Raw genomic sequence first — 27,868 nt, 5'->3', positions numbered from 1 at the left:
TACTCCACTTAGAGTATGTGTTTTTTGGTAAGACTATACAAACACACATTCAGATATAATGTATATACAATACATATATGTGTAAGTGTAAAAATCCTTATTTAATCCTCATTTTGCAAATGAAGAATGAGAGCTGTAGGAAGGCAAGGAAATAGGTCCAGGGTGGCCAGGCATGGTGGTTCACGCCTGTAATCCCAGCACTTTTGGAGGTCAAGGTGGGTGGATCAAGAGATCAGGAGATCAAGACCATCCTGGCTAACATGGTGAAACCCCATCTCTACTAAAAATACAAAAAATTAGCCAGGCATGGTGGTGCACATCTGTATTCCCAGCTACCAGGGAGGCTGAAGCAGGAGACCTGCTTGAACCCAGGAGGGGGAGGTTGCAGTGAGCCAAGATTGCAACACTGCACTCCAGCCTGGTGACAGAGCAAGACTCCATCTCAAAAAAAACTAGAAATGGGGGGGAGGACTCAAGATGGCGCTGTGACAAAAACCCAGGATTGGAGCTCTCCTTGAATCCACGGAGAGGTGAGTCAGAGCTGCATTTCCAGACTGATCTTTGTTGCCCACAGAATGGGGAAATTCCCAAGTATAAAGGAGACGCGGGACGCCAGGCAGTACCTCTGCCTGGCGAAGCCGGCAGCCGGGGTGGCGGCAGCCAGCCATACCCAGCGCTTCCCACAGGGCGCGCTAGTCCGGGTGCCCTGTTGAACCGGCAACCTGAGACGTGAGAGGGCTGGACTTGAGGCTGAACGAGACTTGGACAGTGGGCCAGCCCAGGGTATTGCAGGGACAGAGCATCTGGGGTAGCCCAGTGGGACGAACAAAACCGCGATTTCAAACGATCCCCATGCAGGCGGTCCGAGACGCTCTGTGGGAGAGGGGCGTCCACCATTACCGAGGCAACCCGCCCCAACTGAGATACAAGCCCACTGCTGATGCAGCCAGCCGTTGCCGAGGCAACCCGTCCCTACTGAGATACACGCCCACTGCTGACGCAGCCTGCAGTGGCTAGTCTGCCTTCTACCTGGGCAGGACACCTCAACCCACATCCAAAAATAAAGCCCGAACCCCCCAACACAGAGAATTTGAGAAAAAAAGGTTTTTTTTAATGAGCTCTGTTGCAGCAGAATCAAACATAGCAGCCTAACAGCCCTGAATGAACAACAGAGCTCACAGCTCAGCAATTAAGCGCCTATAAAGTACAAACAGTCTCCTCAAGCAGCTCCCTGACCCCTCTATATCCAAAAGACTGACATTAGGCAGGCATCATCCTGGGACAAAGATAGCAGAAAAAGAAACTGGTAGCATCCCTCACTGTGCCACAGCTGCTAGAGGTGCACCCCAGACAAGCAGGGCCTGGAGTGGACCTCAGCAGTCGTACAGCGAAGGGGCTAGACTGGTAGAAGGAAAACCAAGTAACAGAAATACTTCATCATCAACAACCTGGGTGTCCATTCAGAGACCCAATCGAAACGTCAGCAACTACGCAGACAACAAGCAGATAAATCCACAAAGATGGGAAGAAACCAGCGAAAAAAGGAGGAAAACGCCCAAAACCAGAACACCTCGCCTCCTAGAAAGGACCAAAACTCCTCACCAGCAAGGGAACAAAACTGGATGGAGAATGACTGTGACGAAATGACGGAATTAGACTTCAGAAGGTAGATAATGAGAAACTTTCGTGAGCTAAAAGAACGTGTATTAAATCAATGCAAAGAAACTAAGGAACTTGAAAAAAGATATGAGGAAATGATAACAAGAATGGATAACTTAGAGAGGAATATGAATGAATTAAAGGAGCTGAAAAACACAATACGAGAACTTCGCGAAGCATGCACAAGTTTCAATAGCTGAAATGTCCAAGCAGAAGATAGAATATCTGAAGTCGAAGACCAACTCAATGAAATAAAACGAGAAACCAAGATTAGAGAAAAAAAGCGCAAAAAGGAATGAACAAAGTCTCCAAGAAATGTGGGACTATGTGAAAAGACCTAACCTATGATTGATAGGTGTACCAGAAGGGGACGAAGAGAATGAATCCAAGCTGGAAAATACTCTTCAGGACATCATCCAGGAAAATTTCCCCCACCTAGCAAGACAGGCCAACACTCAAATGCAGGAAATACAGAGAACACCACAAAGATATTCCACAAGAAGAGCAACCCCAAGGCACATAATCGTCAGATTCAACAAGGTTCAAATAAAGGAGAAAATACTAAGGGCAGCCAGAGAGAAAGGTCGGGTCACCCACAAAGGGAAGCCCATCAGACTCACAGCAGATCTTCCGGCAGAAACACTACAAGCCAGAAGAGAGCGGGGGCCAATATTCAACATTCTTAAAGAAAAGAACTTTCAACCCAGAATTTCATATCCAGCCAAACTGAGCTTCAGAAGTGAAGGAAAAATAAAATCCTTTGCAAACAAGCAAGTACTCAGAGATTTTGTCACCACCAGGCCTGCTTTACAAGAGCTCCTGAAAGAGGCACTACACATAGAAAGGAACAACCAGTACCAGCCATTCCAAAATCATACTAAATGCTAAAGAACATCAACATAATGAAGAATCTACAACAACTAACGGGCAAAACAGACACTTAGCATCAAAATGGCAGTATCAAATTCACACATAACAATATTAACCCTAAATGTAAATGGACTAAATGCACCAATCAAAAGACACAGACTGGCAAATTGGATAAAAATCCAAAACCCAACAGTGTGCTGTATCCAGGAAATCCATCTCACATGCAAGGATACACAAAGGCTCAAAATAAAGGGATGGAGGAAGATTTACCAAGCAAATGGAGAGCAAAAAAAAGCAGGAGTTGCAATTCTCATCTCTGATATAATAGACTTTAAAGCAACAAAGATCAAAAGAGACAAAGAAGGCCATTACATAATGGTAAAAGGATCGATAAAACAAGAAGAGCTAACGATCCTGAACACATATGGACCCAATGCAGGAGCACCCAGATACATAAGGCAAGTTCTTAATGACTTACAAAGAGACTTAGACTCCCACACAATAATAGTGGGAGACTTTAACACTCCACTGTCAATATTAGACAGATCAACCAGACAGAAAATCAACAAGGATATCCAGGGCTTGAACTCAGACATGGAGCAAGCAAACCTGATAGACATTTACAGAACTCTCCACCCCAAATCCACAGAATACACATTCTTCTCAGCACCACATCATACCTACTCTAAAATTGACCACATAATTGGAAGTAAAGCACTGCTCAACAAATGCAAAACAACTGAAATCATAACAAACAGCCTCTCAGACCATAGCGCAATCAAGTTAGAACTCAGAATACAGAAACCAACCCAGAACCGCACAGCTTCATGGAAACTGAACAACTGGCTCTTGAATGTTGACTGGGTAAACAATGAAATGAAGACAGAAATAAAGAAGTTCTTCGAAACCAATGAGAACGAAGACACAACATGCCAGAACCTCTGGGACACATTTAAAGCAGTCTCTAGAGGAAAGTATATAGCAATAAGTGCCCATATGAGGAGAATGGAGAGATCCAAAATTGACACCCTATCGTCAAAATTGAAAGAGCTAGAGGAGCAAGATCAAAAAAACTCAAAACCCAGCAGAAGACAAGAAATTACTAAGATCAGAGCTGAACTGAAGGAGATTGAGACACGAAAAACCCTTCAAAAAATCAATAAATCCAAGAGCTGGTTTTTTGAAAAGATCAACAAAATAGACCACTAGCCAGATTGATTAAAAATAAAAGAGAGAACAACCAAATAGATGCAATAAAATATGATAAAGGAGAAATCACCACAGACTCCACAGAAATTCAAACCATCATCAGAGAATATTACAAACAACTCTATGCACATAAACTAGTAAACCTGGAAGAAATGGATAAATTCCTGGACTCCTGTGTCCTCCCAAGCCTAAACCAGGAGGAAGCTGAAACTATGAATAGACCAATAACAAGGTCTGAAGTTGAGGCAGCAATTAAGAGCCTACCACACAAAAAAAGCCCAGGTCCAGATGGATTCACAGCTGAATTCTACCAGACACACAAAGAGGAGCTGGTACCATTCCTTCTAAAACTATTTCAAACAATCCAAAAAGAGGAAATCCTTCCCAAATCATTTTATGAGACCAACATCATCCTGATACCAAAACCCGGCAGAGACCCAACAAGAAAAGAAAACTTCAGGCCAATATCCATGATGAACATAGATGCAAAAATCTTCAATAAAATATTGGCAAGCCGATTGCAACAGCAAATCAAAAAACTTATTCATCACGATCAAGTAGGATTCATCCCGGGGATGCAAGGCTGGTTCCACATACGCAAGTCTATAAACGTAATTCACCACATAAACAGAACCAAAAACAAAAACCACATGATTATCTCAATTGATGCAGAGAAGGCATTTGACAAAATTCAACAGCCCTTTATGCTAAAGACCCTCAATAAACTCGGTATCGATGGAACATACCTCAAAGTAATAAAAGCTATTTATGACAAACCAACAGCCAATATCATACTGAATGGGCAAAAACTGGAAGCATTCCCTTTGAAATCTGGCACTAGACAAGGATGCCCTCTTTCACCACTCCTATTCAATAGAGTACTGGAAGTTCTAGCCAGAGCAATCAGGCAAGAAAAAGAAAAAAAGGGTATTCAAATAGGAAAGGTGGAAACCAAATTGTCTCTATTTGCAGACGACATGATAGTATACCTAGAAGACCCCATCGCCTCAGCCCAAAAACTCCTGAAACTGATAAGCAACTTCAGCAAAGTCTCAGGATATAAAACCAATGTGCAAAAATCACAAGCATTTGTCTACACCAATAACAGACTTAAAGAAAGCCAAATCAAGAACGAACTGCCATTCGCAATTGCTACAAAAAGAATAAAATACCTTGGAATACAACTCACAAGGAACGTAAGAGACCTCTTCAAGGAGAACTACAAGCCACTGCTCAACGAAATCAGAGAGGACACAAACAGATGGAGAAACATTCCATGTTCATGGTTAGGAAGAACTAATATCGTGAAAATGGCTATACTACCCAAAGTAATTTACAGAATCAATGCTATCCCCATCAAGCTACCATTGACTTTCTTCACAGAACTGGAAAAAACCACAACTTCATATGGAACCAAAAGAGAGCCCGCATCGCCAAATCAATTCTAAGCAAAAAGAACACAGCGGGGGGCATCACACTACCGGATTTCAAACTATACTATAAGGCTACAGTAATCAAAACAGCATGGTACTGGTACCAAAACAGAGATATAGACCAATGGAACAAAAGAGAGGCACCGGAGGCAACACAACATATCTACAACTATACAATCTTTGATAAACCTGACAAAAACAAGCAATGGGGAAAGGATTCCCTATTTAATAAATGGTGTTGGGAAAACTGGCTAGCCATGTGCAGAAAGCAGAAACTGGACCCCTTCCTGACACCTTACACTAAAATTAACTCCAGATGGATTAAAGACTTAAACATAAGACCTGGCACGATAAAAACCCTAGAAGGAAATCTAGGCAAAACCATCCAGGACATAGGAGTAGGCAAGGACTTCATGAACAAAACACCAAAAGCATTGGCAACAAAAGCCAAAATAGACAAACGGGACCTAATCAAACTCCACAGCTTCTGCACGGCAAAAGAAACAGTCACTAGAGTGAATCGGCAACCAACAGAATGGGGAAAAATTTTTGCAGTTTACCCATCTGACAAAGGGCTGATATCCAGAATTTACAAAGAACTCAAACAGATTTACAAGGAAAAAACAAGCCCATTCAAAAGTGGGCAAAGGATAAGAACTGACACTTTACGAAAGAAGACATATATGAGGCCAACAATCATATGAAAAAATGCTCATCGTCACTGGTCATCAGAGAGAGGCAAATCAAAACCACATTGAGATACCATGTCACGCCAGTTAGAATGGCGATCATTAAAAAATCTGGAGACAACAGATGCTGGAGAGGATGTGGAGAAAAAGGAACACTTTTACACTGTTGGTGGGAGTGTAAATTAGTCCAACCATTGTGGAAGACAGTGTGGCGATTCCTCAAGGCCTTAGAAATAGAAATTCCATTTGACCCAGCAATCCCATTACTGGGTATATACCAAAAGGACTATAAATCATTCTACTATAAGGACACATGTATACAAATGTTCATTGCAACACTGTCTACAATAGCAAAGACCTGGAATCAACCCAAATGCCCACTGATGAAAGACTGGATTGGGAAAATGTGGCACATATACACCATGGAATATTATGCAGCAATCAGAAATGATGAATTCGTGTCCTTTGTAGGGACATGGATGAATCTGGAGAACATCATTCTCAGCAAACTGACACAAGAACAGAAAATAAAACACCGCATATTCTCACTCATAGGCGGGTGATGAAAAATGAGAACACATGGACACAGAAAGGGGAGTACTAAACACTGGGGCCTATTGGGGGGAAAAGGGGAGGGCCAGTGGGAGGGGGAGGTGGGGAGGGATAGCCTGGGGAGAAACGCCAAATGTGGGTGAAGGGGTGAAAGCAAACAGAACACACTGCCATGTGTGTACCTATGCAACTGTATTGCATGCTCTGCACATGTACCCCAAAACCTAAAATGCAATAAAAAAATAAGAAAAAAAAAAAAAAAAAAAAGAAATAAAAATAAAGAAGTCAGTCCAGGGTCATACAACCGGTAAATTGTAGGGCCGGTATTCAAACACAGGTTCTGCTTCGAAAACCCTTATTTTTAATTGTATGTTAATTATTTATTATATCTAGCTTAGAATTAGGTGATCAGGCAGAAAAACTAAAATTTGATAGAATCAAAGAAGTAGAATAGAATGAATCAACATTACTTTATAAAATGATGAGAAAATTTGATTCATTTTTTTTCTTAAAAAAAAAAACTGAACTGTAACTGTAGATAATAACCAGAAGCATAAAGGCACCTAACTGGGAATTTCTTCAATAAACTACAAACAGAAATTAATTATGAGTGGGTGACAACACGATTAAATACTACCCAAAGTTAAATTAATCTGAGAAACCATATGGCCTCCACAGGAGCTTTGTGATTTGAAACAATATTAAGAAAAGAAGGAAGAAAAGGAGGCTGGGAGGAAGAAATGAAGAGAAGTGAAGGGAAAAAGGAAGGAAAACATTTTTAATAATAATACTTAATATCTTGATGATTAATCTTGTGATTACTAATACTTAAGGCTGTTCAATATTTACTTACCTATTATAAGACAAGTACATTCAGAAGCATACTGAAGGAACATTCTAACTTACTTTCTTAATAAGCTCCTCTGGTATTCCTATCATCGAGTATTAAGAGGAAGATGGCTCAAAGAAAGGCAATGATGATGTTCACCGTAACAAAGCCCACAGAATTTTAGAACCGGAAATAATTTTTACAATCACCTTATAGATTAGGCCCAAAGAGACTTACCACTTGGCCCAAAATTATATAACTGGTTCCAACTAGCCAGGATTAGTGATTCTCATGTTTAATCTCTACACAACATATTAACGAAAAAATAAAACAAAAATCTGGGCATAATCTAACCAGAAATATAAAGCAACATTATTGACAGTAACATAATTTGCTTCACTAGAAACAACGTGGTTTTTAGACAAACATTCAACTTTCCAGCACTTATTTTGCAAATAAAACAACTATGAAAGCTCTCCACTACAGAAATATGTAGAAAGCATACAAAAACGCTAAATATAAAAAACTGATAATTTTTAAATGAAATCATTTATTTGTCTATGGTGGGAGTCAGCATAAACAATTATAAATCTTTCATTGGGGCAATGCTTTGGCAAAAAATATCAGCGCACTATATAAATTACAGTACATCTATCCAATTAAGCTAACTCACAAGTGAAAGACTGCTCTTAAAAAAGAGGTATGGAAAATGAAAAGCCAATCCAGAGATTATATTCCAAACAATATAAAAATCAGGAAAAAGGATTTTTAAAACTTAAAGGTTGCTGCTGCTGTCATATCATGTAAAGCCTATGAAATAACCTTAGATGAAAGTGGAATTATAACAGCCTGATACGTTACCAATAATTATAACAGCCTGATACATTATCAGTATACCAGTTCTCAAAGTAAAAGGAGTAGGAAAAAATTCCCAAGGAAAGGTATATAAATGGAAGAGATCATAATATTCCTGATTAAATTAGGGGACTAATTTCCCATCAGGAAGAACAAACAGAAAACCCAAACTTTTAAGTAACCATGCCAATGTGGAAAGGGAGGAAAAGAGAGAGGGGAAAAGGGAGTAAAGAAAAAATGGAAAAAATAAATGTGAAAGGAAGAAAAGTCAAAAAACACAAATTTCAAACACACAGGCACATGCACACACAGAGTATAAGATCATTTTTTAAATAACTTGAGGCAATACTAAAACTAATTATAAAATATAAAGTATCTCTTAAAGGAGTAAAGTATTAAAATAAAGCATATAAAATAAATACCATATTACAATAGTGAACCCTACTTATTATTATTCTTAAAATCATTTTCAATTACTTAACACTAGAGTAATAACTAAAAGTGTGCTATGACATGGTGCTTATCTGATACATTTAAAATTCATGGGACTAACTAAGTAAAAAATACAGTTTAAGCAAAATTATCTGAATAAGCAAAGTTTAACTAAGCGATGTCACTGTAATTAACTTCCAATTTTAAAAAAGAGCATATTGAATGACAGCAGCAATCAGCATTTCTGTTATCAGTACTCTGCACCACAGAGCAGCATCATAAAAGTCTTCCATGAAATAAAGACAGAGAATGTTAAATCAATTGCTATCACAAGGATGACCCAAGAGAGGATTTCTACTGCCCCCCAAAAAACATAAAATGTATAATTCTATAACTTAATGCTACTTACCTTGTCTTTGAAGATATGTGGATTTTGGTATATGAAATCTCGGTAGCTTTCTGTTCGTATTTTGTCCTAGGGTGAAGAGAGGAAAACACTGTTTATAGGACAGTCTAAACAAATAAATTTTTTTAAAGGGATATATTTGCCATTTTATCACACATTGCTAGTTTCCATAGCAGTTTTTATACTTGGGATATCAAGCTTATTTCTTCTCCTAAGAATACAATAAATAGAAATAGCAACAACACAAATAAAATATTTTAAGAAGACTGAAAAATAAGACCCAAGTTGTTAAAAATGTATATATTTTCCTCTTTACGTCCATTATCATTGTAATAATTAAAGCTAATAGAAGATAAACATGTTTTGCTCCTTTCAATACCTCCCGGAAACTATAGTCTGATTCCCTGTACTACAGCTATATTAAAATAAGGGAGAAGCCAAGTGCAGTGGCTCACACTTGTAATCCCAACACTCTGGGAAGCTGAGGCAGGATGCTCACTTGAAGTTAGGAGTTTGAGACCAGGCTGTGCAACAAAGTGAGACCCTGACTCCAAAAAAACAAAAATAAAAATAAGGGAGATAAAAAATAAACAAATAGGCCAGGCGTGGTGGCTCAAGAGGTCAAGAGATCGAGAACATCCTGGTCAACAAGGTGAAACCCTGTCTCTACTAAAAATACAAAAATTAGCTGGGCATGGTGGCGCGTGCCTGTAGTCCCAGCTACTCAGGAGGCTGAGGCAGGAGAATTGCTTGAACCCAGGAGGCAGAGGTTGCAGTGAGCCGAGATCGTGCCATTGTACTCCAGTCTGGGTAACAACAGCAAAACTCTGTCTCAATAAATAAATAAATAAGCAAATAAATAAACAAACGATCAAACAAATAAATGTAAACACTATAGCTACATATGAAATATTACACTGAACTGCATATGTTTTTCTAAGAAAGTCACTGACCACCACCTATCTAATTAACATTCCTGTTTTGTTTGTAAAAATTTCTTTAGCAGGAAATGATGTTTAAACGCTTATAAGCCTAAAAGTAAATCCTTTGAGCCCTGCAGCGCACATTATAAGGCTCCTACATTCTGAAGTCTCATATAACCTGTGACCAAGGCAATCATGCAACTCTAACATTTATGCTGGTTAATGAACAGAGTTGACTCCCTAGATTAAAACACATACTGTCTGCATGCTCTCAAGTAAGTAAAATATGAGTGTGATAAAAGTAAATATCACAGAATGGGAATTCTAGTTTTAAGTTTCACATTAGGGTGAAAAGAAACTATTACACCAATTGCTACAATATCAAATTTTATACAAATCACATCCCCAAAACATTTTAATGCCAATATTGAAAATTTTTTAAAAGCATAAAAGGAGATCTTACAGGGTAAGTTGTTTTACTTAAGTACTAGACCTAAAAAGGAAACTGTCTATACTTAATTCCATGTTTTCTGATTATTTCTCAATGCTTTACAAAAAAATTTTAAAATTAGCCTTATTAAATCTTTTCCTAAAGTTATTTTAAGAATTACTTAGATAAATTTATATATATTAGTTATATAATTTTAAAACTCATTTTTTCAAATCATACCATTTCATGCATTTGTACAAACTTTATACTCTTCTGATAATATAACCAGTGATTTCTGCTGAAACAACAAAACCTACACAGGGTGAACATCAGTCAGGAATGCAGTCATTCAGAAAGCTCTCACCAATCATCTGCCTCACCACTACTTCAACTTAATCAATAGAATTCCAACTGCTGTCCTAACTCCAGGCACTGCTGCTCAGCTAAACTACAATCTTTCATTCTGGCTCCTTCAATATATTCATCTGTTTTTGTTTGTATGCTCATGCTGGTGTAACAAAATCCAAAGTATACTAAACATAGTGCCTTGTATATAGTAGAGCTTCAATTTAGTCACTGAATTTTTGAAAAAGAAAAATCCAATAAATATGAAAATGCGAGCAAACAAAAGAGTAGCCTTTATAACCATTTCTAAAAATTTATTCTAACAAAGGCTAACATGTCAATAAAAAACAATAAGCAGAAATTTAAAATTTTTTTATATCAACCTTGAAACTAAGAAAAATAAAATAACAAAATTATAGCTTCAATGCTTAGGAGCAAGATAATATTTTAAGCCTAGTAAAGTATCATGAAATTATTCCCACAAATATTTAAAAAAGAACGAAGGTAAAGAAAAAAGTTATATGCTATAAATATTACATATACAAACAGTATGTTTTTAATTGACAAGCTCGTGAAGGTGGACCGAGTGCATGAGACAGGTGCAGATATGATAAAGAGAATGCAGTAAAGGAAAATTACTGATATTTCAATTTACTAAATGGTACTATGATCTGTGATTAATGTACAACAGGATGAATAATGTTTCTCTTAAAGCAAAGAAAAGTGACGCATTTCAATTTATAGTATTAGTCAGCCATGACTCTTCTTCAAAAAGATAAAGTGGTAAGGAATTTTGAAAGTTCATGTAATCTGTCCCTCTATCAGTTATATCTCTGGAATTCAAAAAAGGTATCTTTATCTTATCTGAAGAAATAAGATCACAACCTAATTTTACTTAAAACTATAATCAAAACATGTACCAAAAATAATGTCACTAAAAGACATGAAACTAAGCAACAAAAAAATCCAAATTATACTGTATAAAAACAAGGCCAATTCGAAGCATAAAAATATGTCCTGTAAATATGATTTCTCAATTTTAAGTGATCTATAAAAATTAGGTAAGATTCTAGTAGTAATATACCTTGAACAGTTTATGTGTGCTAAGAATCGTTCTAATAAGAAACAAGAAATAAAGCTGTGATATAAGGCATGCTTCACATTTATGCACAGCACATAACCTAGCAAAATGGTTAAACAGTTCTTTTTGAATCAACTATCCATATTTCCTATAGACATTTAATCAGATCATTTCCAAGAGGAGGAAATTACCTTGCATAAAAACTAAAGGCAGCTAAGGCACACAGAATGATATTTAAGTGCTTCTCTCAAATGGAAGAGGTGGCATTGGAAATTTCAAGTTGGAACTTCTTAAATCGATAGGTACAACAAAAGGAGTTAAAGATACCAGATCAGGTGTGAAATCTTACAGTTACTGACATATAGCTATAAGCATCCAGGATAAAGATTTGTATATTATAAGTACTCAACCTGAATTTCTCTAATGATTGTACTTACAACATTCATATCTATTAAAAGTTTCAGTGACCTTTAACATGCCTGAAAAAGCAAACACAATTTCCATACCAAAGGAATTCAAGGTTTATAGTATTTAAGCAATGGGGTGATTTAAAATGACAATCATAGACCTAGATAAACTTCTTTAAAGAAAATATTCTGAACATAATAAATAAATTTTAATTAAAAAATGAAGCAAGTCAATTTCTTTTCAACAAATCCACTGAGACTTAATGTATTACTTACAATAAGGTATCTATTATTTATAATGCTATGCTATTACTCAAGTGACAACAAAAAGCACAATCATCACATGTAATTAGTAATGACATGACAGTTTTAAAAGACCCCACATAAGTACAATTATCAATTACCAAGCTTCTATTCTGTGATCCAGCAAAACTGAATCAACAAAATATATACATGTTATCAAATATCTCTGGTTAGCTTAAATGCTTATGCTTCAGGGAAATCACAAAATAAAACAGTATCTGGAGGAAGAATTTAGAAAGAGATATTTTGTTTGTTGGTTTTAAGAACAGGTAATGGTGGCATCTAAAATTCAGAGATAAACATCTAAAATTTTCAATTTTTACACTCCAACATTTATTTCACTCTACATAGTATTCTCAATTTCACTGAACTAAAAATTACATCTTCGTATTTTATAATCTACAATACTTAATAAAATGTATAATTACCAAGTACAGCTAGAAATCAACTTCTATTTTATATGGATAAGACCATTATAAAAATAAAACAAGCCGGATTTAAGTACAGTCACATGTTGCTTAATGCTAGGGATACTTCTGAGACATTTGTTGTTATGTGAATATCATAGAGAATACTTCACAAATGAAGATAGTATATAACCTACTACACACCTAGACTCTATAATATAGCCTATTACTCCTAGGCTACAAACCCGTACAGCATGTCACTGTACTGAATACTGTAGGCAACTGTAACACAATGGTATCTGTGTATCTAAGCATATCTAAACATAGAAAGGTACTGTAAAAATATGGCATTATAGTCTCATGGAAGCACCATCACATATGTAGTTTAATTGACCAAAACATCAGTATGCAGTGCACAATTTTAACTATTTCACCAATTCAGGAAATACTCCTATTTCAAATGTAAAAAAGTTATACCATAGTAATTGTAAGATTTATAATTGAACTTTATATCAAAGAATTATTGGCCCAATTGAAAGTCAGTATGGCTATTTAAAACACTGAAATTAATCATTTCCTAAACACATTAAAAGGCAAATATATAATTTAATCCATCTAATTGTTCCTATTTAATAGTTGCTCTTGAGAAGACTAAAATAGTCAAGTTTTTCCAGTATTTTAAGGAAAAGGTGATTTCATAAAAAGATTAATAATGATTTTAAATGGAAAGTAAAAGTGACAGATGGCTCTGTAATCTTTCTCTTTTTTTATAACAGAGACAGGGTCTCACTATATTGTCCGGTCTGGTCTCGAACTCCTGAGCTCAAGCAATCCTCCTGCCTTGGCTTCCGAAGGTGCTGGTATGACAGGCGTGTGCCACTGTGCCCTTGTAATATTTTCAACCCAAATGAGCTAATAAGCACCAAAGAGGTATTTAAAAAGCAGTCTCGCCACCCCCCAAAAAAAGAGGTCTCTTGCAGTGTACATATATATTAAGAAAGAACCTGTTCTATTTTTCCTTTAGTAAGGATTTGGCGCACTTGTGTTCTTTTCTAACCTTTAGCATTTCTTCATGTATCCCATAATGCCCGTATGAGCTGAAATAAACACAATCCTCATCCTCCTGGAGGTCCGCAATGGCACTAGTAGATGACGAGCAGGTTCTGACATCTGCGTTCATCACAAAATCCTGAGCAAATTGTCTGTAATCAATTTGAAATACACCCTTGAGACAGGTTTACTGGACCATGAATAAAGGAAAGCCTAGAGGTTGAGGAAGAGGAAAGAGGACGGAGCAGAGTGTGATGGGCCTCTGAACAACTGAAAGCTCCCCCTGCTGGATCTGAAGCAATGGCAATATTCAAAAACAATTTTATGCATTCCTTCAAACTATGAAAGCAATGCCAGCTGCAGATTATAGCTCTTTATGTCTTTCAACTGAACAAAATAAGCATATTACTTTTATTATCCTCTATTATTTCTATTGCTTTAAAATCCCTTTTTTGCAACTTAATCAATATAGCATATTTCAGATCTATTAACATTCTTTAAAAACTATATTAATTTATTGGGAATGTTATTCAAGCAGAAAGTAGACCCAACTAGGTAATTATCTACATACACCAGTACCACCCACTCCAGCTCTTAAACTTAGATCCCTCTCGGATCATGACATATTAGGAAAATTATTAGGTACACATAAGGGGAAAGTGCAAAGGGGCAGAAGGTCAAGTTGGTGTTGGTTACTAGGTTATTTAGCATAAAAATTCTGACACAGGGAAGAGGAACTACAATTGGCTCTACTATCTTTCCTGCTGGACATTCATTCTGGCAAACCCTCAAATGGGTACTAACGCAACAGCAAACAGCTTACAAATCCAACAGGAAGATCTGTGAGGTACACTTGTTAGAAATGCAGAATCTCAGGCCCTACTCTCAATCTCCTGAATCAGAAACTGCATTTTTAACAGGATCCCAGTTGATTCCTATGCACATTAAACGTTGAAAAGTACTACACCAGTAGAATGCTAATTTACTCAATGGAAAAACTGTCACCATGTATCTGGTTTTCTGGTTTCACACTATACCATAATTACATTTTGATTTTTTTTTTTGTCACCGAGACAAAGTCTCGCCCTGTTGCCCAGGCTGGAGTGCAGTGGCTCCATCTCGAATCATTGCAACCTCCACCTCCCGGAATTAAACAATTCTCCTGCCTCAGCCTTCTGAGTAGCTGGGATTACAGGCACATACCACCACACCTGGCTAATTTTTGTATTTTTCGTAGAGATGGGATTTCAACATGTTGGCCAGGCTGGTCTCAAACTCCTGACCTCGTGATCCAACCATGTTGGCCTCCCAAAGTGCTGGGATTACAGGCGTGAGCCACCAAGCCCAGCCTACATTTTGATTCTTTAAAAATAAAAATTTCAACCCTGTATTTTCCCCCAAACCTCAAAAAGATTAATCCCTCCACTTAAAATCTAGGATAGAAAAAGCAACAGGAGAAATCAACTAGAAACAGGAAAAAATGAAAGGAAGGCAATATTAAAGAACAAAAACATTAATGAAAACATTTGTCATAACATATCAGAATAGGTAAAACCATAAAATTTTATATTAACTACATGCATAATGTATAAAAATGATGCATATCTTTAACAGTATGAAGATAAAATACCAACATTGTACTTTCCAGTATATGAAATGTTCTACTATATTCTACCTTGCCATTGGTTGTATTATTTTGGGGATCTAAACAATTAATTTTCGTAAGATTGATAAATTACTTCATTTTTTGCAGATCCTCACGTGCTCTAGCTAAGGCAGCTTCAGCAGACAGTGCCCTGGCTTCCATATGTTTCAATTTTTCAACAACAGATGTATTTTCACTGAGTCCATTGGGGTATGAGAAGGGTACTGACACCGGTTCATAAAGATCTTCTACATCTAAGGAAATAAATGGACATTATTATCAGGCCGTCTTATAACGATAAAACAAGTAAAAATATGTTAGGAATAAACATGCCCTAAGTTTCTATTATGTGGCCAATTGAGAAAGATTAGTGAAAGTACTTTTTATTAAATATTTATCATCTTGGCTGGGCACAATAGCTCATGCCTGTAATCCCAGCAGGTTGGAAGGCAGGCAGATCACTTGAGGCAAGTTCAAGACCAGCATGGCCAACATGATGAAAACCCGTCTCTACTAAAAAAATATAAAAAATCAGCAGGGCTTGGTGGTGCGGGCCTGTAGCCCCAGCTACTCAGGAGGCTGAGGCAGGAGAATCACTTGAACCTTGGAAGTGGAGGTTGCAGTGAGCCGAGATTGCACCACTGCACTCCAGCCTGGTGCCTGGCAACGGAGCAAGACTCTGTCTCAAAAAAATATATATATTAATTAATATTCATCATCTAAACTATTTCAGTTTGAATTCAAAGAGCATGCTGTTAGTCTAAGTTTTTCATTACTTCGCTAAACTGAACACATATTTAAGTATTAATTATACTCAACCAAATCCAGAAAGAAAGAAAAAAGTAGAAAGAAAAAAACTAATATTTACTGATCAGCAGGTATCTTTCAAGTACATCATTACATCTCATTTTATTCTTAAAACAAAGCTAAGATATATTTATCCCTATTTTAGGCATGGAAAAAATAAATTTCAGACAAATTGACTATTCCAAAGTTATATATCTGTTTATAGAGGAACTAAGATTTAAACCCACACCTGCCTTCCCAGTTCATGTTCTTGCCATTACACAAAGCGACCTCCTAGCCCATGTCCTTATTATAGCAGGTATTAAATTCAGATATTCCTTAAGGGAAACCGTGCCATATATGACAATATGAATGAACATGGAGGACATTATGTGAAGCAAAATAAGCCAGACAAATACTGTGTGATCCCACTTTTGTGTGAAATTAAAAAAAAAACAAACTCACAGAAGCAGAGAGTGGAAAGGTGGTTGCCAGAGGTTGATTATCAGGGGAAATGGGGAGATGTTAGTCAAAGGGTACAAACTTTCAGCTACAAGATGAGTAAGTTCTGGGCATCTATCTATGGTACAGTGACTGTAGTTGAAAATGCTGCACTGTATACTTGAAATTTGCAGACAGTAGATCTTAAGTGTTCTCACCACAAAAATAAAAAATGGAAAGGTGATGATGTTAATCAGCTTGCTTATGGTAATCACTTCACAATGTATACGCATATCAAATCATCACACTGTGTACCTGAAATGTACACAATTTTCATTTATATCTTAATAAACCTGGAGGAAAAAAAATTCCTAACAGTGTGTAAAGAATTCCACATATTCAACAATTTCTCATACCAGGCAAGGTGGAGTGAAATCTATACACTAAGTCATTGCTGATATTACTAAATATCCTAATTCCCAGTATTATTTTTAAATTATTGATTTAATTTTAATTTCACTACATTTAAATCACTGACTTCTGTAGAATTAACAGCTCTGCAAAAAGAAGTTAACATATGTAGTTAGTGAATTTCACAAAATCAATGCCCATTTACTGGTGTAACTTTCAGACCAACTTAAGGCAATAAGTAGTGCAAATATTACATTTTCCCCTCAGGATGGCACTGGGAGAAATGTGACTTTGTAAAAAATCCTATTCAGTTTCTCGTTGTGAAGATACGTCTTCAAAGTGAGGACAAAATAGCTAAACTTAACGGATGCATAATACCATAAGAGACTACAGTCCAAGTTGAATTCCTGTTATAAAAGCAGTGCAGGGTGTAACTAGCTTCTCATTACTCTGGAAGAATATTGAGTCACTGAGGTTTAAAAACTGCATTCATTATCTAATCCACCAAAAATTAATAAGCACAACAAAATATTTCCAAACTATTTAAGGCTGGTGTACCGTATTTTCTACTTCCTACTACAAACCTCATTTTGTATTTTGATTTCAAAATTCTTCAAACTCTTTGGGCAGTTTCTGTTTTGCTTTCTGCTGCAATAAAAACTAGTCATAATAAAAACTTTTTAATGTTAAGAACAGGTAGATAATTATACAATTAAAGATGAAACTTAGAGATTTGAAAAGGAGAAAGGATTCAGTAAACAGTAGATTCCTAACTAAAACATGCTAAAATAGTCTAATTTAAAGGCCTAAACCATATTCAGAAAGACAATTTTCCACATCTACCTTCTGTTTCAGGATGTCCAAATCACCTGGATACTTATTCTAGGCAGAGAAAAATTATAGCAAAAGGTGGCCAATTTTTCCATAAAATATAGCAATTATAAATGTGTATAAACCTCACATAAGAGCTCCAAAATACCCGAAGCAAATAAAGGCAAAAACAGACAATCCTTTAATCACAGAATTTTGTTCTTTTTTCAAAATTAAGAGTCTTCTTCTGTCACCTGTATCCCAGGTTCAAGCGATTCTCCTGCCTCAGCCTCCCATGCAGCTGGGATTACAGTCACCTATCACCATGGCCAGCTCATTTTTGTATTTTTAGTAGAAACAGTATTTCACCATGTTGGCCAGCCTTGTCTCAAACTCTTGACCTCAAGTGATCCACCCGCCTCAGCCTCCCAATGAGCCACCGTGCCTGGCAATCACAGAGATTTAAACATATGCCTCTCAACAATCAAAAGAACTATATAAAATATATCCAAAAAGACATAAAAGATATCTAAATAAAATTATTCAGCACCATGACCTAATTAGCATTTATAGAATACTGTACCCAGTAACTGGAGAATATATACTCTTTTCAGATGTAAATAGTATGTTCACCAAGAAAAACTATGTCTACGTGCCTGGGCATAAAACCAAGTATCAATGAATATATATTTAGAAACAGAGTTTTGCTTTTGTTGTCTAGGTTAGAGTGCAATGGTGCAATCTCAGCTTACTGCAACCTCTGCCTCTCAGGTTCAAGCAATTCTCCTGTCTCAGCCTCCTGAGTAGCTAGGATTACAGGCACCTGCCACTATGCCAGGCTAATTTTTTGTGTTTTTAGTGGAGGGTTTCTCCATGTTGGTCAGGCTGATCTTGAACTCCTGACCTCAGGTGATTCACCTGCCTTGGCCTCCCAAAGTGCTAGGATTACAGGATTACAGTGCCAAATATCAATAAACTTAAAATGGTTGAAATGACACTATATGATCACTGACTACAGTGGAACCAAATTAGGAATCAATTAATAAAAATTAGGAATCAATTAATAAAAAGTTGTTTCGAGGAAAAAACCAAACATTAGAAGTTTAAATAATACATTATGCCATGCACTCATCTGGTTACTTCTCATTAGTCTCTTCCAGTGTGTAACAGTTCCTCTGTCTTTGTTTTTCATGATCTTGACACTTTTAAAGGGCACTGATCAGTAATTTTATAAAATGCCCCTCAACCTGGGTTTGTCTGATATTTTTTCATGATTGCATGAAGTTATACATTTTTGGCAATAACACCAGATAAAACTCAGTGCATCACATCATAGGCTTCGCGGTGACTATGTCTTATTACTGGTCATATTAAACTCTTCTACTTGGTTGTGTTAACTGTCCACTGGCTTTCTTTATTAAAGTTTCCTACTCCTTTGTAGTTAATACATTTCTTTGGAAGATACTTTGATCTATACAAATCCTGTTTTGCCTTAAATTTTTGCCCAGTTATTGTAGCCTCAATTGGTGGATCTTTTCTGCAAGTAATTATTGCGGTATTTGCCTAAAGGGGATTTTCTAATTCTCTCTTTCCTTCTATATTAATAGGAATGCTGTACTATGGTTCAGCTGCTCCTTTTCCATTTATTTATTTGGTTATTTTTGTTTGCATGGACTCATGGATATTTACTTCATCCAACAGACTGAAATCTAATGCTGTTGTTATTTTCTGTGTTGTTCAAATCATTCTAGTATTGGCCATCAGAAACTCCTTCAGGTTAGTTCCTGTGCTCTTTTGATAAGTATTCCTCTTCTTTAAGTACTTCCTTATTTTCTGGCACAAGATGTCCCAGATTCATCTTGTATTTTTCCTCCCCCATGCCTAGAGTCAATCATCACTTTAAGGAGCCTTGGTTCCTTTTATTACAGAAAATATTAGAAATTAAGATTTGGGCATTAGGTGCATTCATTGCCATTGGGGTTTTTCTAGGCCCTCTCAGCAAACAGAGCCAGGAAATATATGCATATATACTAACCCACACATGCACATACATCTACTATTTCTGTATCTATCTGTGTATACATTAAAAACTGTAAGTTTATACTGATAGCTCTATTTCCAATCTATCATCACAGGATTCATTTTCTTCTTTTCCAGTTTCTTATTAGGAAGTTCTTTCTCTAGCAGTGAGAAATCTGGCTCTTATCATCCATAATATACATATTTACTTTTTAATTCTAGGATACACAAAAAGTTGTCAGAATTGCTAATCCATAACCCATAAGAAACACTTTTACTTACTAAATTACAGCATTTATGTAGTTCTTTTTACCTTTAGCCTTGCCACAGTATCTAATCAAGACTCCAGTTATTTAGTTTTCTCCCCCAGTCCTTTCCGTGTAGTTATGCTTTTCATTTGTAATACGGTAATGTTTACTTGTCAGTGTTTGTACTCCATTTTGTACCATCACCTTCCTCCCCTACCTACCCCTCCACATCCTGGTTTTTTTCAATTGTTTATTTTTGATTAAAGGACGACTACGAGAAACACTACTATAATCCCTAAAGTTAGAGCCAAACAAAAAAATATTATTCAGAAGTGTCACTCCTTCATTACCCTGTTACCCATTCTCGTTGCACCCTTCTTTTCATCCCTTTCCCACTAACCCCTGGAAGTAAGAAACCCTTTAGTTTCTGATTTATCCTTCTTCCATTTCTTTTGCACAAATGAGCAACATTTTCATTTGCTCAAATTCCTTTTTTTTTTGAGACAGAGTCTTGCTCTGTCACTCAGGCTGGAGTGCAGTGGCGTCATCTCGGCTCACTGCAACCTCCGCCTCCCAGGTTCAAGTGATTCTCCTGCCTCAGCCTTCTAAGTGGCTGAGATTACAAGCGTGCACCACCATGCCTGGCTAATTTTTGTATTTTTAGTAGAGACAGGGTTTCACCATGTTTGTCAGGCTGATCTCAAACTCCTGACCTCATGATCTGCCTGCCTCCCGAAGTGCTGGGGTTACAGGTGTGAGCCACCTCACCCAGCCAAATCCCTTCATTTCTTACACAAAGAGTAGCACAACACACTCTTCTGGGCTTTGCCCTTTTTCACTTAACAGTATGTCCTGGATATCACTCTGTATCAGTTCAGAGAGCTTTGTTCTTTTTAAAAGGTGTGTACTACTCCAAATGTGACAATTCTCCTATGCAAGGACATTTAAGTTGTTCCCAACATTCTGAAATTACAAAGCTAAAATCAGTAACTTTATGTACATGTAGTTTCAGAATGTAGGAGGTATACCTTCAAGATAGATTCCTATGAGATTGCTAAGTTAAAAAGCACATATATAATTTTGTTAAGTACTGCCAAATTTGCATTCTATTATCAACAGTGAGAGTGCCTATCTAACCCACAGCCTCACCAACAGAATGTGTCATCATTTAAAAAAAGTTTTCCAGGCCTTTGCCCTGATCCAGCAGAAAATTAACTAAGACACCCATACCTTTTTTTTTTTTTTTGAGGCAGGGTCTCACTCTGTCACCTAGGCTGAAGGGCAGTGGTACAATCTCAGTTCACTGCAACCTCCCCACCACCCCCACCCTGCTTAAACAATCTTCCCACCTCAGCCTCCCAAGTAGCTGGGACCACAAGTGTGCACCACCACACCCAGCTATTTTTTTTTTTTTAATATATTTTTAGTAGAGACGAGGGTCTTGCCATGTTTCTCAGGCTAGTCTTGAACTCCTGAGCTCAAGCAATCTGCTTGCCTCGGCCTCCCAAACTGCTGGGATTACAGGCGTAAACTACTACGCCCAGCCATTCTGGTTACTTTTTAGGTCTAAAAAGAGCTCTGAAGCCTGCTAGAACTTCATCTTCATCATAAAACCTGGGTATCCATAATCCCTTATCTCAGTCCAGACATTCCCTCCAGTTGATTCCAGTTCTTTAGATACTAATTCTTTCAATCAACTGCCAATCATAAAATCTTTGAATCCATTTATGACCTGAAGCCACCACCCCATCCCTTCAAGTTGTCCCACCTTTCTGGGCCAAACCAATGTACTTCTTATATGTACTGACTGATGTGGTATGTCTCTGTAAAACATACAAAACCAAGCTGTAGCCTGACATGTTGGGCACACGTTCTCAGGATCTCCTAGAGCTGTGTCAAGGTCCTCATATTTGGCACGGAATAAATCTCTCAAATATTAGAGTTTGACTTTTTGTCAACAAATTTATTCTCTCAAGTCTCCCTGTTTTAAAACATACTGTACAAAATGTTCAAATAAGCTCATACTTGTTTTTTTTTTTTTTTTTTTGAGACCAAGTTTCATTCTTGTCACCCAGGTTGGAATGCAATGTGAGATCTTGGCCCACCGCAACCTCCACCTCCTGGGTTCAAGTGATTCTCCTGCCTCAGCCTCCCCAGTAACTGGATTACAGGTGTCCACCAACCACACCCAGCTAATTTTTACTTTTTTTTTTTTAATAGAGACAGGGTTTCCCCATATCGGCCAAGTTAATCTCAAACTCCTGACCTCAGGTGATCCTCCACCTCACAAAGTGCTAGGATTACAGGTGGGAGCCTCCACACCTGGCCACAAGCTCATACTTTTAAATTCCTTTCTGGTAATGTTAGTGTGATTATTAGTTTTTAAGCAACTTAACTTTTCCATTGAAACCAACTACCTGATGAGGCATTTAGAAAAATTTAAAAGGCATGTCTATTCCTAAAACACTTTACCTCCATTTTGCCGTAACAAATGGCCTTATGTTAATTGTAGACATACTTATGTTCATCTTACCAAATTGAAGTAAAAGGTCATCTTCTAATACCGGCTTCAAATACTCTTCTTTCTCCCAAGGCACTGGGTTGTGTATAGAATTCATATACTCAACTGTAGGATTCTGGATATAAAATTAATTGTATGTTTTTTTCCATTACATATAACCACAAAATCTCCTTAGTAAAAACTACAGAAATTTAACAAAAAGGAAATCACATCTGCATTACTCAAAATCAGTATATCTCTAAGAAGTCTGTATATACTTGTCATTTCATTAACTTGTTGGATGATTGCTTAATCAGTAGTTTCAATGCAGAGGGTTTTTTTTTTACTATTTGGATTTGGGGAAAGCGTTGTCATGTCATTAAAGATTCCTTTAAATGGACAAAAACACCCACAAAGTATTTGAAAAAACAGAACAAAAAAGAACCAAAATACTTAAAATGACATTAGAAATTACTTCTGATTTCACAGATCTTCTCCATCAATACGTCCCTTTATCTGACACTGAATTACTTTTTCACATACACTGATTCATCTCTTAGATGCAGTGAAAATAACACCTGTTAGTTATGGTAGACATTTACATGGTGCTTTCTGTTATGCTAGTTCCTAATGTCCACAAGTCCCCCAATATGGGTACCAAATTTAACACAGTTCTTCATATAACAATTCCACATATTCTTTTAAATAATCAGTAGTCTGACTGATTAAATCATCAGTAGACTCAAGTCAATGTAGCATTTCTTTAATTTCTAAACAAAATTATAAATTAGGCTGTCAACTTACCTTAAGTCTAATAAAATTTATTAGTTTAATGTATCCATAAAATTCAAGTCCTAAAGAGAGAAAAAAGAAAATTCACCTGTTTTAACATAATGTGAATTTTGTTTAATTGACCTGTTCTATAAGGGATCTCTGATTAAATAATAAAATACTTCTCACTCTAAATTACAACTGATATTGTGAATTGTACTAAGAATTAGAATAATACTTCTGAATATTCTGAGAAACAGCCATAGATGACAAATTAAAGTTTTTGTCGTATTTCTAAAAAGATGGGAAATTGATTTTTAAAATTCTATTCCTTTGTCAGAACAATACAAATCTGGAAAATTAGGTCCTACATTTTACCAAGTATTTGATAATTGTTATCAGCTAAAAATTTTAAATCCTTAATTTTTATGGCTTGTATGAAATTATAATTTTGCCAGGACATGATGTATACTAGCTTTTACATGAAGTTAAATGATACAAACCCAATGAGGTTTGTTATCTGGTTCTCATATCTTTCCAGAAATGAAGCAGCATCTATAACAAAGGAAAGCAGTAATATATCCAACTAACCAATTATTTCTCATAAAACTGTTGTTATGAGAAAGCTTTAATAGTATAGAAACCCCCTATATTGGTAAGTGAAAACAAATATAAAATTATATCTCAAGTATGATTCTAATACTTTAGAAATACAACATTAAAAACATTTAAAAATGAGGCTGTCATTTATACCTTACAAAAGTACTTCAAGTTGAATTTATGAGTTATAAACATGCGATACCACGTATTTATCTGACACTGAAGTATCTGTCTAGTATTTGCTATTCCTCAATAATGTCCCTCCTTAGTTTTCAACAAATATAGGGACCAAAAGACCAATTCTGTATTTAGTTAATTTTTTGTAGTGTAGCTCTTCTATATCCATTTAAAGAAGTGGAAGGCCTTAATTGTAAGGCAAGTTTGTTTAAATAAAGGTTTCAATAGAAACAGCACCTGAATGTTTTGCTTCATTACTCTTTTTCCAGTGTCTACCAAACTTTGTACAAAACGCAGTCTCACAGGCCGTGAAATTCATGTCATGCTTTGAGCTGTCTTTTTTCAAATGACCTACCTCCTTTTTCAAATTCTATCTCTATGCTTGCTCTCCCTAATTCTAATATGTAATCACATAAAATGTAAAAATGTAATCACATGCCAAGCCTGTTTTTCCATTTAGTTGTAAAGCTAATATAAGCTTAAATATAGTGACTCTTGTCTAGAAGAGTAATTATTTCCTCAAGGACCACTTGTCAAAAAACTCCATTTCCACATAAGATGTTGCTGTATGATTCACCATATTAGACTTGTACAGAAAAAGGGTCTGGAAAACTATAATATCTGAACTTAAATTTCACACCTTTTTTTTTTTTGAGACAGAGCCTCACTCTGTCGCCCAGGCTGGAGTGCAGTTGTGCCATCTTGGCTCACTGCAACCTCCACCTCCCGGGTTTAAGCGATTCACCTGCCTCAACTTCCTGAGTAGCTGGGATTACAGGTGTGTGTCACCACGCGCAGATGATTTTTGTATTTTAGTAGATATGGGGTTTCACCATGTTGGCCAGGCTGGTCTCAAACTCCCAACCTCAAATGATCCACCCACCTCAACCTCCCAAAGTGCTGAGATTACAGGCGTTAGTCACCATGCCTGGCCAAATTTCACAACTTGGATTGCCTTTATTCTAAAAAAATACTCACCATGTTTATGAACCATGCTATCAATATTAAATTGATGCTCAGACTTACAGTGTGAAAATGTTTCTTCAGCAGACGCGAATAACCTGAAAAATCAAGCAACAGCTTCATGGAATAGTCCCCTAAGAAATCTAAATACTGATTTTATATTACATATACACTTTTTTTTTTTTTTTTACTCTGCTGGTTTCTAGTTTTATTTCCAATTAAGAAAAAACAAACACACTTGTATCTGAAAGGAATGGAACTCAGCACTTCCAAAGGGAATTAATTAGTACTTCTGAGTCCCATTTTACACCTAAAACCAATTATCCTTTAAATGTCAAAGTTAATTAATTTGTCAAATAATATCACTGATTTTATCAAAAGGCTTTTAAGAGAGTTCCCTTTGATAGATTCTGTTTCTCTTAAGTCATACAATTTCCCTACTTGAGATTCTTTTCTCCTCTAAGTGTCAACTCTGCTTTCAGAGGCTTTGAACTGGCACAGTTCAAACTGCTTTTAGAAATAAAGCATAAAATGTAATTTTACAGCTGGCATATTAACAAAGTGCATTATTTCAAAAGTGATCTTGTGGTGTTCCCAACATACCTGCATTACAGACACTGCGAGCATCAAACCTCTTTATTATGTGACATGCAAATCTGAAGGACATTTAAAGACAGGAATACACAGCAGAGAAGCTGCATACCGTATCTCTATTCCTAACACATGTGGAGCATTAGTTTTCAACAAATGTTTACCGAGATAGGTTATCTGGAGTATTTATGAATGCTATCCCAGGCACTGCACCCCTAGTGCTCAATAAATATTTTATGACAACTAGAATATATGCAGGCATTCCACCTACCCAATGGGGCGACAGATGAGAACACTAACACACCACCAATCAGCACCATGTCCAGATACAGAGAATACTGGAAAATGTATTAAAGTAACACTGGCCAATGCCAACAGGGCCTCTTACATGCCTACTTGCCTAGGACAGCAGCCAAGGCTTCCCAAGACGAACAGTCACAATTTTAAGTGGCAGGAATGTGAATTTGGAAATAAGCACACCACAGCTTTGTGACTTTGAGCAAATGATTGATACTGCAGTCTCTTTTTCCCTAAGTGAAATATCCTACTTAAGGAAGGTGAACTTCCTTCTTAGACCACCTAAACCGCTCAAATACAACAGAAATGTTTCACCTGAGAAGCTCTCTACTGCTCAAAGAATTAGCATGTAGCTGGAAGGCTCCTTAAGTTCAGTGTGGCTCCCAAATTTGTTACTCATTAGTAACTTCATTGTTACTTCTGATCTTGTCCTTATAAAAACAGAAGATTCCTAGACCTTGTTCCTGACTTAGAAGGATTCAGGTGCAGAGTTCAGCATCATTTTGTTGTCGTTTTTTCAGTCTCAAGGGACAAGATTTGGGAACCACAGATTCAATGCACTACTAGTCAAAAGCTCGTAGTACAATCGGCCTTCCAGTTCACGGCTCCCCCTCTCTACTACAGAGGGTCCTCTTCCACAAGCCCTCACCCCAGACCAGCGGTTGCAGAATTCAAGGACAGGCCACTCTGGTTCGCCTCCTGCCCGAAGTGGTTCCTGGGCACATAGACCACACGCGGTCGGGCACCCCAGGGCAGGGGCCAGGCGCTAAGGCGGACGAACCTGTTACAGAACAGGCAGGGGGTCTGCTGCTTGTCGTGGGGGAGATCAGCATCGTCCTCATCCTCCCAGGCGGCCTCGTCCCCGCTGTCAGACAGTTCTGGCAGGTCCTCATCCTCCACAGCGCCACGGCCGCCTAACACACGCACAACAATCAGATAGGCCTCGGATACCGGTGCGGCCCAAGTGCTCGAGGAACAGGTGAGAATGGGCTTCCCACTTCCTGTTCGCCCGCGGCCCTCATTCAGCAACTCCTCCGTGCTCCCTGGGAGCCCCCCACCCCGCTCGGGCCCGCGTCCAATAGGGTATTCCACTGGCCCCACAGAGGCGCGGCCTGGGGGCGAGCGAGCCTGGTGCTGAGGGGCCAGGGGTACCCACCGGTAGCTCCTGACGCTAACGAGCACATGGCTGTGGTGCCCGAAGAGCCCGGCGTGTCTGGGGGCGGGGACCGGGTTGGGCAACGAGCGCGCGCAGCGGCCGCCAACTCCGGGAACGAGCGCGAGGAGAAGCGCGAGCCCGCGGCAGGCCGGGGGCTCCGGTAATTTCGCAGACCACCGGGAACGCCGGAGCGCGCGCGCTTGCGGCCTCGAGGCGCGGTGCGGGTCACGTGGGGTGGGGGCGGGGCGAAAACGGGGGCTCCACCCTCTCCTGACGCAAGGTTGACGCAGCGCGCGCTGAGGAGGCGCGTTGATGACGCTGAATGTTGCAGCCCAGGAGGTGACTTTTGTCCCCTTCTTGGGCTGGGGCCGGCGTTAGCGGGAGGTCCTGGCCCGCAGCCCTGAGCCCCGAGGCAGAGAGACGCCGCAGTGGTTTTGCTGTTGGCATCCTGTCCTCTGTTCGCCCCACAGAGCGGTTAGCGGAGGGGCGACCGGCCCTTAACGCCCTCTGGTGGCGGATGAGGCCAAACGCTGGAGGCTCGGCTGGTTTCTGGGCTCTCAGGTCCTGGAGTGG

At 37.9% G+C, this 27,868-nt stretch overlaps 1 protein-coding gene across 27 annotated transcripts in view; it reads right to left on the bottom strand.

Annotated features, from left to right (window-relative positions):
• The window catches only part of PRMT3 (protein arginine methyltransferase 3), a 138,596-nt gene extending 111,072 nt beyond the window's left edge, over window positions 1-27,524 (bottom strand). For 17 of the 27 annotated variants that reach the window (XR_001914452.4, XR_008475192.2, XR_008475193.2 and 14 more), the window contains exons 1-8: window positions 27,296-27,524; window positions 26,921-27,053; window positions 25,267-25,349; window positions 23,545-23,594; window positions 22,774-22,876; window positions 15,620-15,779; window positions 13,888-14,032; window positions 8,938-9,003 (exon numbers count right to left, since the gene is read on the bottom strand). Coding sequence is in view for 22 of the 27 variants with exons in the window: in XM_054242167.2 (XP_054098142.1) it covers window positions 8,938-9,003; window positions 13,888-14,032; window positions 15,620-15,779; window positions 22,774-22,876; window positions 23,545-23,594; window positions 25,267-25,349; window positions 26,921-27,053; window positions 27,296-27,323 (768 nt within the window). In the remaining 5 variants the exon portion in view is untranslated. Of the gene's footprint in view, window positions 1-8,937; window positions 9,004-13,887; window positions 14,033-15,619; window positions 15,780-22,773; window positions 22,877-23,544; window positions 23,595-24,014; window positions 24,067-25,266; window positions 25,350-26,454; window positions 27,055-27,295 lie in introns of those variants that run through there. The other 10 variants (XM_054242175.2, XM_078340762.1, XM_035266021.3 and 7 more) reach the window with 6 other exon arrangements.
• Window positions 27,525-27,868: the final 344 nt, after the last annotated feature.

The sequence above is a fragment of the Callithrix jacchus genome, chromosome 10 (assembly GCF_049354715.1).
Source record: "Callithrix jacchus isolate 240 chromosome 10, calJac240_pri, whole genome shotgun sequence".
NCBI classification, from domain to species: Eukaryota; Metazoa; Chordata; class Mammalia; order Primates; family Cebidae; genus Callithrix; species Callithrix jacchus.
Note: the sequence above shows the minus strand (reverse complement) of the source record. Positions and strands in the feature narration are given on the sequence as shown.